Source organism: Oryzias latipes, chromosome 7 (assembly GCF_053564925.1).
Source record: "Oryzias latipes strain Hd-rR chromosome 7, Olatipes_Hd-rR_3.1".
Taxonomy (NCBI): Eukaryota; Metazoa; Chordata; class Actinopteri; order Beloniformes; family Adrianichthyidae; genus Oryzias; species Oryzias latipes.
This window is the reverse complement of record NC_136243.1, coordinates 5,645,330-5,664,231: the sequence shown is the minus strand read 5'-3', so window position 1 is coordinate 5,664,231 and position 18,902 is coordinate 5,645,330. Positions and strand designations below refer to the sequence as shown.

The 18,902-nt window shown below is 42.8% G+C and overlaps 1 protein-coding gene across 1 annotated transcript in view; it reads right to left on the bottom strand.

Moving 5' to 3' along the window:
• LOC101169180 (nucleolar protein 4-like) overlaps positions 1-7,896 on the bottom strand; it is a 121,344-nt gene extending 113,448 nt beyond the window's left edge. Inside the window, exon 1 of the mRNA XM_023957018.2 lies at positions 6,943-7,896. Within this exon, the coding sequence (XP_023812786.1) occupies positions 6,943-7,317 (375 nt within the window). The 5' untranslated portion in view covers positions 7,318-7,896. The remainder of the gene's footprint in view (positions 1-6,942) is intronic.
• Positions 7,897-18,902: the final 11,006 nt, after the last annotated feature.

Sequence of the window (18,902 nt, the reverse complement as noted above, 5' to 3'; positions counted from 1 at the left end):
ACAAAGCCCCTCCAATGGATAACAAATGCAAATTACTCCATTAATCCTACTCCAATGCTTTCAGAAGACGATTAGTTCACGGCACAAACGTGTTAAATATTTCAGCAGCTTTGCATTTCTACCCAGGTCATTTGACCTTTTCCATCCAATCTCAGAAACCAATGAATCAGAAACACATGAGTGTGTATCAAAATAGAAAGTTGACTCCAAGGGCAACTGCTTCTGTGACACGAACAAAAAAGATCAACTTTTTCACAGAATCACTGGCGCACAGTTCTGTGTGTTTTATGTTATTTGACATTAAATACTGTCAAAAAGTTTTGAATTGTACTGAATTCATTTGAAGTGAGAGATCTTAATTACCTGCAGATGTGCCACCGATCCTCGGCTACTTAAAATTATATTAAAACGAATACATAGACTTTTTTTTCCCTAGACCAAAACTTCAAGAAATGTTTTCTAACCGGACCTCTTTAAGTTTTCGTTGAAGACCCCTGGGTTAGAGTATCTCTTGACATGTTAACAATAACAATTACTGCTTAAAATGTTTAAATACTGGAAAGTTGATTTTAATGCTGATAAAAGAAAAAAGTTGTGCTTTAGGACTGCACGATCTTAATTGCGGATGTTCTAAATTGGACCGTACAGATCTGTGCACGTGCAAATGTTTTCTTCTTCTTCTGTTTCAGCAGCTTCCTCCCCAGTAAACGGGGCCTCCACCACTTTATGAACTCAGTTCACACAGACACGTTAATAGTTCATTTAGCTGATAGCGGCTGCAGTAGCACGAGGACGAGGACGAGGATTCTCTTTTCCCATTACCAGCAGAGTCTGTAATAAAATCAAAACGTTGAAATAGAGAAAAGAATGGCTCCAAGCTTTGGGGCTTTCGTTATGTCAGACATCGTTGAGATTTTCATTGTAATGACAACTGTACACAACTATACAGCATAGCATTTAGGCCACAATATTTTATTTTATGTGCCGAAATTCAGTCGGGGGAAGCTCTTCATTGTTGAGGAAAACAGAAATTTGTGTTTTCACTGCATTATCTGTTGTTTGAATGGCTCGAAGGGCAGTAAAGGACCCAAACCTATCAGGAAATGCTAAAAATGACTGAATTCAAATTACATAAAGACCCACTTAGATGAAAATTCTGATGTCGGAGGACGTGTATAAAGAAAACTTAGCTTAAAACTTCATATCAGAGTATCTCTTTTTTCAAGTCGTCAATCAGGAGCACAGACGGAAAAAATACTGTTGGAAAAACTTGTAGCAGTGACGTAAAAATTACAACTGGCAGGCCACAAACTCCCTGCTCTGCTCTATTCTGATGCATCCACCTGCAGACAAATAGATCCATGAATGTCTTTTTTCCCTCTTCTGAGCTGGAATCTGTATCTAAACTGCACGTCTGGATACAGTGGGGTAAAAAAGTATTTGTTCAGCCACCAATTATGCAAGTTCTACACTTAAAATTTGAGAGGCCTGTAATTTTCATCATAGGTAAACCTCAAGTACGTGAGACAAAATGAGAAAAATAAATTCCAGAAAATCACATTGTCTGATATTTAAAAAACGTATTTGTGAATCATGGTGGAAATAAACTATTACCCTAACCTACAAACATGCAAGATTTCTGGCTTTCAAAGACCTGTAACTTCTTCTTTAAGAGGATCCTCTGTCCTCCACTGGTTACCTGTATTAATGACACCTGTTTGAACTGGTTATCTATATAAAGACACCTGTCAACAACCTCAAACAGTCACACTCCAAACTCCACTATGGCCAAGACCAAAGAGCTGTCTAAGGACACCAGAATCAATATTGTTGACCTGCACCAGGCTGGGAAGACTGAATCTGCAACAGGTAAGCAGCTTGGTGTGAAGAAATCAACTGTGGGAGCAATTATTAGGAAATGGAAGACAAACATGACCACTGATAACTCCCTCCATCTGGGGCTCCCTGCAAGACCTCACCCCGTGGGGTCATAATGATAGAATAGAATAGCATAGAATGCCTTTATTGTCACTATACACATGTACAATTCGTATCACACGCGCATGATCACAAGAATGGTGAGAAAAAATCCCAGAACCACACGGGGGACCTAGTAAATGACCTGCAGAGAGATGGGACCAAAGTAACAAAGGCTACCATCAGTAACACACGGCGCTGCCAGGGACTCAAACCCTGCAGGACCAGACGTGTCCCCCTGCCAAAGCCAGTACATGTGCAGGCCCGTCTAAAGTCTGCTAGAGAGCATTTGGAGGATCCAGAAGAGGATTGGGAGAATGTCCTATGGTCAGATGAAACCAAAATAGAACTTTTAGTAAGAACTCTACTCATCATTTTTGGAGGAGAAAAAATGCTGAGTTTTTGCAAAGAACACCATACCTACAGTAAAACATGGGGGTGGGAAAATCATGGGGCTGTTTTTCAGCAAAGGGACCAGGAAGACTGATCCGTGTAAAGGAGAGAATGAATGGGGCCGTGAATGGTCAGATTTTGAGTGAAAACCTTCTTCCATCAACAAGGGCATTGAAGATTAAACGTAGCTGGGTCTTTCACCAAGACAACGATCCCAAACACACTGCCTGGGTACAGAAGGAGTGGCTTCGTAAGAAGCATTTCAAGGTCCTGGAGTGGCCTAACCAGTCTCTAGATCTCAACCCCATAGAAAACCTTTGGAGGGAGTTAAAAGTCTGTGGTTTGTCCAGCAAGAGCTCCAAAACATCACTGCTCTAGAGGAGATCTGCATGGAGGAATGGGCCAAAATACCAACAACAGAAAGTGAAGACTTACAGAAAACATTTGACTGCTGTCATTTCCAACAAAGAGAATATAACAAAGTATTGAGTTGAACTTTTGTTATTGACCAAATACTTATTTACAACCATAATTTACAAATAAATTCTTTAAAATCAGACAATGTGATTATATTTTCATTTAGTCTCTCATAGTTGAGGTTTACCTATGATGAAAATTACAAGCCTCTCTCATCTTTTTAATGTGAGAATTTGGGCAACTGGTGGCTAACTGGATCTTTTTGCCCCACTGAAGTTCTAATATTACTCCCTTTTGTTTTTGATTTCTTTTGCATCAGTAATGTTAGCTTGGGGATCTGAAGGGCAGTAAGCTAGGGGCACAGCATGTAAACCGCTCTCAGTTTGGGATGCTTTGGGCCAACAGTCCCTCCCACCACTCAAAGGTGAATTTCTAGTGAACTCCTGCTGTTTTTGCAGAAACTATGTCCTAAAAAGTGGCTGTTTTTTTATTTATTTTGGCTAAAAATGGCATAATCATAATTAAAAGACAACTTAGAACACTTCTACAATTTATCAAAAGATTGGACTGGGACTTTAACTGTGGCGATGTTGGCGATGAGAGAAAGTAATGCAGGATTTATGCATTTCAGGCCACCGATTGGGTTACCGAGAATAACTAAAGTGAGTAAAATCTGTCAGGTTCACAAAGATGATCTACAAGATGATAGAGCTGCTTAGAAGACACATGATGGTTAAGGGTTCTGGGAAGCAGAACTTTCCACAACCTGGGGGGGAGGGATCTGACAGTTATTGGAACAAAAGGGAAAACTGATGTCAGAACTAGTAGTAAAATGAACCTAACAGCCCAATCCTGCACAATTCCCAGCACTGCAGGGAATACGAACCATATTTTAGATGGACATCAGTGTACAAAGTGGAGGTATGTAGCCATGGTTCAAAACGAGGTTACACTAAGTTTTGAAGATTTGTTATTTTGAGTTTGAGGCCCATAATGTACATCATTCAATGCTGTTGTGGTGGTTTTGGTTTCACCAATGTTTTGAGGTTCAGGTTATTTTCAATGGTTTTATCCACAACAGCCAAGTAAGATATGAGCTTTTAAAACAGAAGTTTCAGCTATGAACCCATCCCAGCTGAAGGTCAGAGGAAAGCCTTCTGTCCATTAGCCAGTGGGTGTTTCTTTAAGGTCACAGGTTTTTGCCAGACCTGAAAAGGATCAATTGCAGAGTTTCTCCCTGACATCCCCATTGTAGACATTTCTGCTTTAGCAGCAGGCCCAAAATTTCGAATTCATGCAATAATTCAAATCTCTAAAGACATTACCAGGCTAAAAGCTAACTTATCCCCTGACCTCTGTGTGAAATGATCAGTTGCCTGGAGACATGGGCTTCGGGTCACATTGAGGGTAGTGCATGTCCACAGGCAGGGCAGGGCTTTCATTTCTGTTAATGTAGGGTCTGCACACTGGCAGAATAAGGGGCTCTTTGAATGAGCGGAGATCACTGATGCCTGATAAACCCTCAGACAGCAGATGCAAACCACACATGCAGACAAAGTGGACTGAGATCCACAACAATGCATGCAGAGGTCTCACACCCAGTATCCACACAAATGCTAACAACACTCTTCTGCAGCTTCCCATGACATGTTATCCCCGCTGGCATGAATATGTTTGTGTTTCAGCACTGAACTTGGAAAATGTTATACTTAAATTTTGCTTATTTTTCCGTCTTTTTGGATTAAATCGTTTGCTAAATGATTACCTGAGGAAGATTCTCACTCTGCTCACCAGATATTTGAACTGTTTCCATCTGACAGACATCACAGGTCTGCCGAAACCCAGCTAACAATCTGTCCTTACTGCCCCTCTGCCCCTCATCTGAAGGCACTGTGGGCGCGTGTGGCACTAAGTTTTAAAGATGCTCACTGACTCACTGGTGACGTAAAATGAACGGATGAGGAGGTGGGATGAGCTGCGGTGGTCATTTAATTTGTTGACCGTGTTATATGTGTGGAATTGGAAGTTTGTCACTAGAGTACTAAATGTATCCTTGGTTTGGAAACCTGCAGATGAAAGAAAGAAATACTTCACAGCTGGCAGCAGCTCTGAGTTTTATTGGACGAGCGTCTGACAGCTCCGGCATCTGCTCCGGTATCTCTGTCAGACGCTGTTGAGCCGCAACAATTAACGCTGGCCTTTCTGATGAACTCCTGCCGCTCTGCAGAAACTATGTCCTCGAAAACGACACAGGTTTTTGATTTTGGCTGAAAACAGCATCATCGTAATAAAAGCCACGGAGAGCGCTTTGAAAACAGATCAAGAGATGATTGATGTGGGACTTTAACACTGGATTTTTTTGATGCTTGCATTTTTATTTTAGAAATCACAATTTTTAACTCATGGTTATAAAAGAACAGACTGATTCATATAATGTGAGGTTCATCTTCTTCTGTTTTTTGTTTTTTTTCCCCTTTCGGGGTCACGGGTTGCTGGAGCCTATCCCGGCCACTTATGGGCAAAGGCAGGGACACCCTGGACAGGTCGCCAATCCGTCGCAGGGTCACACATATCACACACGTGCACACTCACATTCACACCTAAGGACAATTTAGAGTAACCAATTAACCTATGAAGCATGTTTTGGGACAGTGGGAGGAAGCTGGAGAAAACCCACACATGCACAGGAGAACATACAAACTCCACACAGAAAGGCCCCCTATTGGTGATCTGGTTCAGGTCCCAGCCGGGACTTGAACTGGGGGCCTTCTTGCTGTGAGGCAAGAGCAATGTCTCATTTAGAAATATTTAGCAAGGTGCAGAGGTTGTACTTGCTTAATATTTCTAAAGGAGGCATTTTTAGAAAGAATTGCAGGCTTTTATGACCAGACACCTGATGAACATCTGAAACTAAAGTGAACCAATGATCACTGGAAACGCACGACAATCTCAACACAAAGCTTTCCAGTGTCACAGCAATGGTCATGACCAATCTTGACTTTTTTTTTAAATTGGCACTGCAATTGTCTGGTAGACTGTCCAGAATGTACCCCATTGACTGTATAAGAGACCTGGACTGAGTGACTCCTCCCCCCTGGCGTTCAAAACAGGAAGTATCCTCTGGCTCCAAAAAGCCTAAATCTCATAGACTTCTATAGAGAAACAAACAGCTGTTACTCAGTCATTCTACTGGTCAGAATGAACACTCTGGATCTGATTCCTTTTTGTAACATGTTATTGACAATCGTCACTTTCCTCCTGATATGTTTTATGACCAATCAGATGCCTCAAAGGTTTGTGGACTCATGTCCAACATTAAAGGGTCTATAAATCAACGTTTTTGCATGGTTGGAGGGTTTGAAACGGACTTTTAAAGGCATCCCTGCAGACGTGTTAGTTTGAACGTGTATGATGGTGTTGCTGTAACCTTGATTCCAGATGCAGAAGTGAAGCTGAGGAGGAATGAGGAGCTCAGGGTCCTCAGCTTTTACTATCAGGTTTCTGTTGAAGGTCCAGATGGTTGGCTGGTGCACCACTTCCTTCCAAACAGAAGCCTTTCCACATCCTAAAAACACCTGGGTTACTTCTTCAACCCCATCCTTAGTGTGGTTTTTCGTGTTGGGACATCTTTTTGGGGTGCTTTTTGGAACAATACAATTTTTTGCATTTATAGTGGTTTCAGTTTAACCCAAGTTACGTTTTTTTTTCCTGAGTTAAAATAACCCAGAAAAAGTTAGTCTTTTTTTTTTATTTATTTACCTCAGACTTGGATCTCCACTTTCTTTGTAACTATGACGATTTCATTGGTCATTATTAGCTGAAAAAGGAATCAAAGATTTTCTAAACTAAGGAGGCAAAGCAAACAGTTATGTTCACCTGTGAGGCCCACGCTCACTCAGGTGTGGCCTCCCACGCCTCATGCTCAGATGCGTGGAAGCAGCACGCGCCTCTTGCTGCTTCCTGTTTCGAGCGTCACGTCGGTGGGTTAGACTGAACCCAAAATAACTTCGTCATCGCACTGAATGCTGGGTAAATTTTAGCCCTGTCAATTACAGTTGCGGACCGGAAGCGGGTTCGAGTCCGTCACGATGCAACACACACACACACACACACACACATACAGAAAAACACACACAACAAGAAGAGCGCACTAACCGCCGCTTTGATGGGGACGAACAGCACGGCTCTGTCCCCGGTCCCGGTCCCGGTCCCGATCCAGTCCTGCGCGCCCACCTGGAAGCCTTTGGATTTGACCCAGAACTTGAACTTGGCGTTGCCGTTTCCTCCATCCTTGTCCTGCGCGGCCGCTCCGCCGCGGCTGTCGGTGCCATGGAGCAGGGTCTGCAGGATCCGGTTGTACTTCCGCCGGGTCACGGTCTTGGTCTTCCCCGAATCCCCGTAAGTCCGCAAACACCAGTCCTGGAAGTCGGCGACCGACCCCGCCGGAGCCCCCACCGGAGCCCCCGCGCCGCGGCGGCAGGTCCCGGGGGAAATGGCGTCCGCCCCCCCGGCGGCTGTGTTCGATGGCATGACACCGCGAGCGGCACAAACGTCTGCTAAAGGTTCGGACCGGCGGGTGTCTTCACATCCGCATGAGTGTGCGGGGCTGTGCAGTCAGTCACGCGGCGTCCACGCACGTGCCGGGATTCTCCGTCTGTGGTGGAACAGAAACCTGCAAAAAGAGGAAAAGGAAAACGGCCAAAAAACGGTTCCCCCCACAGCTGTGGATGGGGAGGGAAGGGCCGTCCCGCGTGCTCAGACACACCTGTCCCGCGGGGGAAGTCGCTCTCCCCCCTCCTCCTGTCACCCGCTCCGGTTCTGCGGGGGGGGAACTGAAGGAAACCGTCCAAACCGTTCATGCTCCCCCTGTGGAGGACCCGCAGTTCTTCGGCTTCATGCGGGAGAGATTCTGCTCTGCGGGGCCGGATCCCGCTGTCAGGACGTCTGCCCCCTCCCCCCCTCCAGGGTTCATACAGAGGAGATCCTCAGAGCCGACTCCTGATGGGACACACCTGTGTGATTCCGGGAGATGCTGCGCCTGCCTCCACACGCACCGCGCCTGGAGCCGGGCCGAACCGAGCCGGGACGTGTCCGCTGCGGGTTCAGCTCGAAGCAGGTGTTGGGGAAAAAAGCTCAGACCCTCCGAGCCCCCCCAGCGCGCAGCAGGGCGGCGCGCGAGAGCATGAGGGGAACGCGCAACAGGTTCTCCTGCCGCTGCGCAACATGTAGCGCTGCAGCCCGGTTCGGTTCGGTTCGGCTGAGAATGCAGCCCAAACGACCCACCCACCCAACAGCGGAACGTGTGCTTGTTGTTTGGGAAACACAGTCTGTGGGTCGAAGAGACGGTCTGTTTAATGCAAACAACAGTGGCGGTTCTACACTGAATTCCTCCCGGGGCCCCCTGCCCCCCAACCCCATTAGAGTCACAACTGAATTTTGTTCGCTCATGTCAGCTGTATACAAAAGACGTCTAACACTGTATAATATATAAATATATTGATCTGTACCTCAGAAAAGAAAAATCAGCTCATGGTTGTTGGTTTCAATCCTACGATGGAGTTTTAGGGCCAGTTTACAGACTTTTTTTATTATGACTTTTAAGTCGTAAATTTACGAAAAAAAAGTCATAACTGTTAAATTACGAGATATTAAGTCGCAAATTGACGACTTAATATCCCGCAAATTTACCAGGTAGAAAGGCGTGGATTAACAAGGGAAAAAAAACAACGTTGTCCGTTTATCGGAGCCTAGCTTGAAGATGAAAGATGTGGAGCATTTTGTGAAGCTTTATTTCCAGATAGGTTTCAGAAACAAAGAAGTCCTGAACCTTTTGGTTCTGTGTCGGTGAAGCAGAGCTTCATCATTAAAGTAAGTAGCTCAGAGACATGATTAGGTGTGGACGACCAATACTTTATTGTCCTTTTCATTCAAATACCCAGAAGCCCATTTTTCTCATTACGTCATGAAGCTGTCATGAGCAGAACACCCATGTGTAAACAGTTAGCCCTCTCCTCCAGATGAAACGTCCCGTTTCAACATAAAACAACAAAGATGAATGAAAATAGTCTGTTACACTAGCAGAAGTTTTATGAAAATGCCAAAATGTGCTCCACCTTGGACAGAAGCCTCACACAGACTTAGAGATCTTGTCTTTCATAGAAGAAGAAAGGATTGCAGTGGACAGGGGCACTGATGTCTTCATCAACGGCTGCAGAGATCCAATAAAACACATAAATCTAAATCAAACAAGTGAGCTTCCAAACATTTGGAATGTTATCAATAAACATTCAGTTCACCTGTTTAACTAAGTTTAGTGGGTCTGCTCTGCTGCTGCGTGGTGTTCACTTGCTGCTGCTCTGAATGCTCACCTCCACTTTAATCTAGTAAATTTACGATTTTAAATCTCGTGATTTTAATCTTTTTTTTAGCAGCAGCAGAACCTGCAGTAGCAGCAGTAGTAGTTGAAGTAGCAGTAGTAGTAGTAGCAGCAGTAGTAGTTGAAGTAGCAGTAGTAGTAGTAGCAGCAGTAGTAGTTGAAGTAGCAGTAGTAGTAGTAGCAGCAGTAGTAGTTGAAGTAGCAGTAGTAGTAGTAGCAGCAGTAGTAGTTGAAGTAGCAGTAATAGTAGTAATAGTAGCAGTAGTAGTGGTAGCAGTAGAAGTAGTAGCTTCAGTAGCACTAGTAGTAGTAGCAGCAGTAATAGTAGCAGTAGTAGTGGTAGCAGTAGTAGTAGTAGCTTCAGTATTTATTTATTTATTTGTTTATTTAACAGGGACAGTGCACATAAAAGCATCACTGCAATGCGCCAGAATTAGCCCAAAGGCTATTTTTCATTCGTAGTCCCCGGACAGATATTAACCTAAAAACATTTATTAAGTACATTAATTAAAATATACATTTACAATTAAATTATCATCTAAAATACATATACTAAAAAAACATCCACATAGTGAAAACATAAAAAACTAGTATAAAAGACACAAAGGTGATAGAGGGGAGGAAGAAGGGCAGGTGTTAATCCAGTTCAATGTGAACATGTTTGTAGCAGTAGTAATAATAGTAGCAGTAGTAGTAGTAGTAGTAGCAGTAGTAGTAGTAGCAGCAGCAGTAGTAGTAGCAGCAGCAGTATTAGTAGCAGTAGTAGTAATAGTAGTAGTAGCAGCAGTAGTAGCAGTAGTAGTAGCAGCAACAGCAGTAGTAGTAGTAGCTTCAGTAGCAGTAGTCGTAGTAGCTTCAGTAGCAGTAGTAGTAGTAGTAGCTTCAGTAGTAGTAGTAGTAGCAGCAGCAGTAGTAGTAGTAGCTTCAGTAGCAGTAGTAGTAGTAGCTTCAGTAGTAGCAGCAGCAGTAGTAGTAGTAGCTTCAGTAGCAGCATTAGTAGTAGCAGCAACAGCAATAGTAGTAGTAGCTGCAGTAGTAGTAGTAGTAGCTTCAGTAGTAGTAGTAGTAGCAGCAACAGCAGTAGTAGTAGTAGCTTCAGTAGCAGCAGTAGTAGTAGCAGCAACAGCAGTAGTAGTAGTAGTAGTAGCTGTAGTAGTAGTAGTAGCTTCAGTAGTAGTAGTAGTAGCTTATGTAGTAGTAGTAGCAGCAACAGCAGTAGTAGTAGTAGTAGTAGTAGCAGCAACAGCAGTAGTAGTAGTAGTAGCAGCAACAGCAGTAGTAGTAGTAGCTTCAGTAGCAGCAGTAGTAGTAGCAGCAACAGCAGTAGTAGTAGTAGTAGCTTCAGTAGTAGTAGTAGCAGCAACAGCAGTAGTAGTAGTAGCAGCAGCAGCAGTAGTAGTAGCAGCAACAGTAGTAGTAGCAGCAGCAGTAGTAGTAGCAGCAACAGAAGTAGTAGTAGCAGCAGTAGTAGTAGCAGCAACAGCAGTAGTAGTAGTAGCTTCAGTAGTAGTAGTAGCAGCAACAGCAGTAGTAGTAGTAGCTTCAGTAGTAGTAGTAGCAGCAACAGCAGTAGTAGTAGTAGCAGCAGCAGCAGTAGTAGTAGCAGCAACAGTAGTAGTAGCAGCAGCAGTAGTAGTAGCAGCAACAGAAGGAGTAGTAGCAGCAGTAGCAGCAGTAGTAGTAGCAGCAACAGCAGTAGTAGTAGTAGCTTCAGTAGCAGTAGTCGTAGTAGCTTCAGTAGCAGTAGTAGTAGTAGTAGCTTCAGTAGCAGTAGTAGTAGTAGTAGCTTCAGTAGTAGTAGTAGTAGCAGCAGCAGCAGTAGTAGTAGTAGCTTCAGTAGCAGTAGTAGTAGGATTAGCTTCAATAGTAGTAGTAGTAGCAGCAACAGCAGTAGTAGTAGTAGCTGCAGTAGCAGTAGTAGTAGGATTAGCTTCAATAGTAGTAGTAGTAGCAGCAGCAGTAGTAGTAGTAGCTTCAGTAGCAGTAGTAGTAGGATTAGCTTCAATAGTAGTAGTAGTAGCAGCAACAGCAGTAGTAGTAGTAGCTGCAGTAGCAGTAGTAGTAGGATTAGCTTCAATAGTAGTAGTAGTAGCAGCAACAGCAGTAGTAGTAGTAGCTGCAGTAGCAGTAGTAGTAGTAGTAGCAGCAGCAGTAGTAGTAGTAGCTTCAGTAGCAGCAGCAGTAGTAGTAGTAGCTTCAGTAGCAGCAGTAGTAGTAGCAGCAAGTAGTAGCCTTTTTCTTTACACACCTTTCCGGTGCCTTCTCAGCTTTTTTTAAACTTTTTTTAAATCACAGATTTTTTTCTCCAAGCACTGAGCCAGCGCCCCGGGCAACCGCCCTACTGAATGGATTATAGACCCATACATAACAGAACAGAGTGACGCTAACTGCTGAATTCTAGCAGATGCAAAGACGGAAAACTCTACGTAACACCAAAGGGTTTCACCAAAACAGCCAAAATGTCTCTGACTGACTTTTAAAATATGAAAATTGGATTACTTGTAGGGGTGTAACAATTAAACCATTTCTATTCCTTGGATCGAACCAGATCAGTCTGTCTGAGGCAAAACTGAATCGAACTATGCGATTTAAAAAATTATTTCAAAATGAGAAATCAATCATTGAATCGATATTGGAAAATAGCATCTGGATTGAGACATGGTAGTGTGGCATTATGGTTTCCCCAAATTGCCACCAGAAAACAAAAACAGATGCGCACAGGACTCTGAGACATAGGAAACTGGGACTCGTTCCAGAACCAATCATAGGTCAGTAAATCGGATCAAATCGGGTTGTTTAAAATGAAGCAAAATCAAAAGTGAATCGAATCTGCAACCACAAAAACTGAACCGAATGGAATCATTGTTAAAATGAATCGTTACCCCCCTAATTATTTGTGTCCATCCATTTATCTTTAACGGTCTGGAACTCTGTATTTTTAATGTGTTTGGAGATTCCTTCTGAAAACAGGGGTTTGATAGGATCTGGTGTGTACATTTCCTCAACAAACACAACCTGATCAGCATTTTTGTGTTTCAGACCATCCATCTGCTGTGTGACAAACAAAACAGAAAGTTGGAGAAGTTCTCCGTTTACTTTTAGCAGCATTTTTCATGGCTCTGAAGTTTGAGGTTTTGTGAAGTCATTCTGAACTCTGCAGGATATAAGAAAATTATAAAGGGATTTGAAGATTTAATGAGAAATTGTTGTGGTGAACTTAATGTGGAGGACTCCAGTCTTCTTCTGCAGCCATGAAATCAGGGATTCTAACTTGTTCCAGTCACTGTCAGACTGTCAGGCTGTGTCACCTTCTACTGAGTTCTGTATGGAGATATTTACGAAGACAAACTGCAGTCTTAGTCCTGTCATTTAAGCAAAAAGTTAGAAACAAAGATCATGTCATCCCAAGACTTTCCTTTCTAATTCTGTAAGCCATCCATCCATCTTCAGAACCAGCCGAGTCCCTTTTGGGTCATGGGGTTGCTGGAGCCTATCCTGGCTATTATTGGGTGAAGGCGGGTAACATCCTGAACAGGTCGCCAGTTTGCTGCAGGGCATTCTTTAAGCCAAAATCAACAAAAAGCTCGAATTTGTCTGAAGTGTTGACTGGACTATTCCAGTTTGCTCACATTCTCATATATTTCAACCAGGCCAGCAGATGAACCCTCCTATCTAGTAAAATTTAGATCCCAAATGCTAGTTATGGAAAGGTCCATGATCATATTGTTTCTGTGCGTTCAGTGATGGAGTTGATGCTGATGCTGCAGAGATCTTCCCTCTGATGGCCTTAAGAATGGTCCAGCAGCTTCCCCTCACAGCAGCCGTTGGCCTCAGCATCCCCATGACCCCGAACAGGAATAAAAATGTGGGACACCATGACAACTGGTAACCTCAAAGCCTATGGCATTAATTCAACTGATAATAAACTTCAATACTTTGAATAAATGTACCAAAATGTCTTAAGTTTCCGCTGCAAATGAACACACACATACTTTGAAAATGTGACAAAACTTTAGATTTTCACACAAAAAGTCTGAAAAAGTAAAGTAAACAAATCTGAAAACAGCGGAAGAAAATGTGCATCATTTTCTAAACTGGATGTGCATGCTGCCATCACAAGGATCGTGAAAGTTCTTTCTTTTTTCATGGTTTGTCTGTAACTGTCATGGTTCGGGTTTCTTTCTATTGGTTTTTGCTTTCCATCTTGTTTCTGTCATGTTTGAGTTCTGTTTCCTGTTTTATTTTGAAAGGTTTCCTGTTTTGTCATGCTTTTGAGTTTTACTTCCCTGGTCCCAATCTCCTCTGATCATGTTCACCTGTGTCTTGTCAGTCTGTATATAAGTCTTGTCTCTGCCTTCCTTTTGGTCTGGTCCATTAATGTCTCTTCCCTAACTCCCTTCTGCCATGTGTTTATGCTATGCCCACAGTAAGTTTTGGTTTTCTTACCCTACTCTGCAGTGCCTTTTTTTTACAAATAAACCCCTTGCCCTGGAACCGTGTGCCTCCCGTCTATGCATTTTGGGTCCTTCACGCTCATCAGCCCCTCCCAACCTGAAGGTAACAACTGAACGCAGGATAGTTTCAGTTTTAGACCACGATCTGATTTTCAGTCAGATCCAGCTTCAGAGGTCAGCATGAAGGCTCAGTTTTTCGTTTGTCATCAGCACCTTAAGCTGTTTCACAGTCCTATGGGTGACACCATGTCGTTTGTGGAGCTTTCACTTCCATTTTCCCTCCCATTCATTTATCATTTTCCTCACTGCTTTGGTCCAGGAGCACATCAGTTGGTGTGTTCCAGCCAATGAACATCCACTTCCTTTAAATTGTGTCTCCACATTCCAAAACATCTCTTATAAATCACCACCTCTTCTGTCCTTTGGATGCGTTTCAGTTTTGTCCATCAGCATCTTCACTGATGGCTCCAGAATCTAAAAGACAAGAGTTATGGTATTGTACATCCCATTGTTAAAAGTACAGCAGCATTTTTTTTCTTGGATTCTGCAATAAATTAAAGTATAAAGATATTCATTTGTTGGCACCATACACCAAGTGCCTAAGTGTTGGGCCAAACCATTTCTATACTGCTCCCTGGTACCGGTAGTCAGGGCATTGCTTGCATCTGTGCAGCATCATCCTGCTACACTAGGAAACACACAGTCATCTAACTAACCTGTTTTTTTTCTTTGCTAATGCAAATCCTATGGATGTCTGTCTTTGTGCACAAGAAAATACCAGTCAAAGTGATTCGTGATATAAGTCCTTTATAAATGCTGTCAATTTGTATCGACATACTTGATACTTGCAAGTAGTTGTGTTGATACTGTGGGTGTCTAAGCGTGTATATGAACACCAACGCATGTCATTTCCTAATGGCACCTATCTAATCCCATGATTTTGTTTCATTACACACACCCCACCACCACCTCTCGTCCTGTCTGAGCGACTAAAACTCTTTAAATAAAGTTCAGCTTTAATTACAAAACAGGGTTTACATGAACACAATCCAAGGATGCTTAAGCAACCCCGGTTGTAAAAGCAAAACCTGTCCATCACAAGAGGCACTCAGCTGCCATCTGTGTGTTTATTTGCTGGACATTGACTGTGTTCTTTGGTGTCTGGGTAAAGGCCACACGAAGAACACGAATGTTTTGAAAGTGCTGTCTTCTGGCTTTCTGACGGTGGAAGGAATAGTTCAAGGATCTCCTCAATCCCACTGACATACCGTCTTTTGAGGGAGTAGAGAATGAGGACTTTGGGGTGAGGCTGTACATCACCCGGGCTGAAGTCACTGAGGTAGTCAATGAGCTCTTCAGTGGCAAGCCTCAGGGAGTGGATGAAGTCCGACCAGAGTACCTCAAGTCTCTGGATGCTGTGGGAGTGTCTTGGCTGGCACGTCTTTGCAACATTGCGTGGCAGTCAGGAACTGTACCACTGGACTGGCAGACAGGGGTGGTGGTTCCCTTCTTTTAGAAGGGAACGGAGGGTGTGTTCCAGCTAGCGGGGAATCACACTCCTCAGCCTCCCTGGGAAAGTCCATGGCAGGGTACTGGAGAGGAGAGTCCGTCCGATAGTCGAACGTTAGATTCAGGAACAACAGTGCGGTTCCCGTCCTGGTCATGGAACAGTGGACCAGCTCTACACCATCTTTAGGGTGCCGGAGGGTTTGTGGGAGTTCGCTCATCCAGTCCATATGTGTCATACTAGTCAGTGATGAAATGTACAGCCGCTTTTCATCATTTAACCGCTGGCTTTCTAGATGGTGCCAAGAAAACCGCGTTGGTTTTGCTGACAATTGGAGCGCGTTTTGGGGGAAGCCTGGTCTCATGCGGAGAGATGGCGTCCATCCTACTCGGTAAGGTGCCGCTCTTCTTTTTAGAAAACATTTCTACTAGCCTTAATCTGACAACCTGACAACCCAGAGACGAGCAGTGTAAAACGCTCCTCTATGCCTCCCTTGGTGCTGGTGCAATCCCCATGCAGGGAAAGTCAAGCAGTTCCTAGCTTAGCTTATGTGCTGAAAGACAAGTGAAAGGAGTGCGTCACAGAAACCTTAAAGTGACAGACAGCAGTACTCACAAGCAGAATTATGATGTCGTTAAATGTGGTTTATTAAACATTCGATCCATTTCCTCCAAGTCCCTCTTAGTCAATGAGTTAATCAATGACAACAACCTTAGTCTATTAGCCTTAACAGAAACTTGGCTCCAACAGGATGACTATGTTAGACTGAATGAAGCACCCCCCCCACACACACACACACACACTTATGCTAAATATCAGAAATCCAGGATTTCAGGGAAAAGAGGTGGTTTGGCAGTAATATCAAAGTCTAGATTACTTCTCAGCCTTAAAGTAAAGCATGTTTATAAATCATTTGAAAGCATCATATTGTCTATAAATCACCCAAACGGAAAGACTAAAAAAACTGTTTTATTTGTAATTATTTATTGCCCCCCAGGCCCGTATTTAGAATTTTTAACTGAGTTCTCCGACTTCCTATCAACTACTATTTTAGATTCTAATCAAATTATAATATTAGGGGATTTTAATATTCATGTTGATGACCCCAGTGACTGTCTAGGAAATGCTTTTGCAGCTTTATTAGATGATGTCGGTTTTACCCAAAATGTAAATGAACCCACTCACTGTCACAAGCACACCCTGGACCTTGTTTTAACCCATGGTATAGAGATCAGCCAGCTGAGTGTCCTTCCTCTTAACCCCATCATTTCTGATTACCTTCCAGTTTAGATTGAAACATGCTACTGCCCCAGTGAATAATCCTAGGCACTTTAACGTTGGGAGTTGGGTCATCTAGACCCACTAGACAGTGCGCTGAACCTTTTTTCTTCAATAATTTGTGAACCTCACTGGTGTCTATGGATTACATGAAATCTTTCCACCTTTGTCATGGTAGGGAGAACACGTCAATGTAAGGGTGGGGTCATCTAAGATAGCACAAGGGATAAATGACCAATTTGTTAATGATGCCTTACAAGCCCTTGAGAATACACTCGATGTTGTTGCGCCCCTGAAAACTAAATTTGTTAGACAAAACCGAGTAGCACCGTGATTTTATGCTGAAACACGTTTTCTTAAACAAGTAATCCGTAAATTGGAAAGAAAATGGCGCCGCTCCGGTTGAGAGCCGTCTCTGAATACCTGGAAACATAGCCTATTAAATTATAAAAAAGCTCTGCATAGAGCTAGAAGCCAGTACTATTCAACCTTAATATTGGAAAATGGAAATAATCAAATAATCCAAGATTTCTTTTTAGTACTATTGCTAGATTAACTCGCAGTCAGAGCTCAGTAGAACCACATGTTCCTGTTTCTCTCAGCTCTGATGATTTTCTTACATTTTTCGATAATAAAATCTCAAATATTAGACAGAAGTTGAATCAAGTTGTTCCTACTATCAGCCCAGAGCAGGCTGAAGCGGTAGAAGTGAAGGCATCCATAGAAACCTCTGTAATATCAGACTGCTTCACTGCTGTGGATCAAGCGGAAATAACATCAGTTATTATGTCCTCCAAATCCTCAACCTGTCTGTTAGACCCAATTCCAACTAGACCTTTTAAAGAAACCTTTCCCCTAATTAATGATCCCATATATGAGCTTCCGGTTCCGGGTTACGGGCAGGGCGCGTGGCGTGCCTCTCTGCGAATACAACTATCTTCAAATTACTTTAAAGGTTGATTTTCCCCAAAAAAAGAGAGCTGACCATGCCCCCGAAGAAACCCCAGGAATACGAAGACCTCAAAAAGACTCTTGACATTATTCAAGAAACGCTGAAAAGTTTTATGGAACAAGTGTCGGCTAAGCTAACGCCACTTTGGGAGATGATGGAAGAGTTCCAAAGATTTCGGGCTCAAAACGAGCAGCGAGAAAACCGGGTTGAGATTCTGGAGAAAAGACTGGACGATGTGGAACAGCAAGTAAGGATGAATAATGTCATTCTCACTGGAGTACCAATCAAGCCTCGAGCGAAACTGACAGCAGGAGCAAGCACTGCTAATGCTAGCGCTAGCATAGTTAGCAGTGCTAATACGGTGATCGGGGCAGAGTCTTTGGAGCAGCAAATACATTCATTTCTCACATCTAAAGGGATTTCCCTGGATCTCAATACCATCGAGACCTGCCATCTGCTCCCCAGGAGAAAGGAGACGGATAAACCAGCGATCCTCATCAGGTTTGTGAATCACAAACACAAGCTAGCTTTGATGAATCAAAGGAAGAATCTGATGGGATCTGCTGCTCATCTGAACGACCATCTGACCAGAAGGAATGCTGAAATCCCCAAACAATGCCAGGCTTCTCAGGAAGCGTAAGCAGATTGAGAACACTTGGGTTAAAGGCTGCAGGATTTACGTCAAACCGCTCGGTCCAGAGGACCGGTCCAAGGTTCTGGTTGTGAGCACCATGAAGGACCTTGAGAAGTGTTTAATCACGGTCGTCTGAAACAACATGGAGTAATAAACCAAAGAGCCAAATAATTTCAAGAAATATGACGCCTGGATTCCTCACTTTCTCTGTATGTCTGACGTAACCTGAATAACAGCAGAGTTCTGACCTGCAGACAACTTGACCTCAACTTTCACCGTCGCTGATATCAGCTGAAGAAGGATATGGACCTGAATCTAATGTCTGCAGACATAACATCGAAGAGAACTATAAACTCTGTTTAAACCCAGAAGTACGGCTGTTATCAGTAAAAGAAGAAATGCCAACCTTGGACAATCGACAGTTATGGACCCTTTTTACTTTTCCCCTACAGCATTACTTTATTATGAAAAAATAAAAAATAAAAAAAAAGTAAAACAAATGATTAATCACTTATTGAAAATTGTTAATTTGATTGACTTTTAATGATATTACTTCACTTTCTCCAAAAATTGATAAATTGATTCGAAAATCTTTCCTAATGTAGCATAATTTTGCACATGTTTTTAACTTTTGATACTTGATGAAATTTTGCTATGAAAATTCCTGAAACAGTGTTGTGTCTACTTTACTGATATAGTATTATGTTTTATTCATATGAATGGCTTTTATAAGTAACATAATCTGCATATATTTCAGATGACTAATCTGCATTTGCCATGTTGATTTCTAAAATAGTTATTTTTGACGTAATACTTAAGTAATTCATCTTTGTCATGTGCTTTATCGATATCTTATGATTTTTAATTCTGTCTGATAAAAACTGGGAACCGGATATTGATAAATCATGTAATAA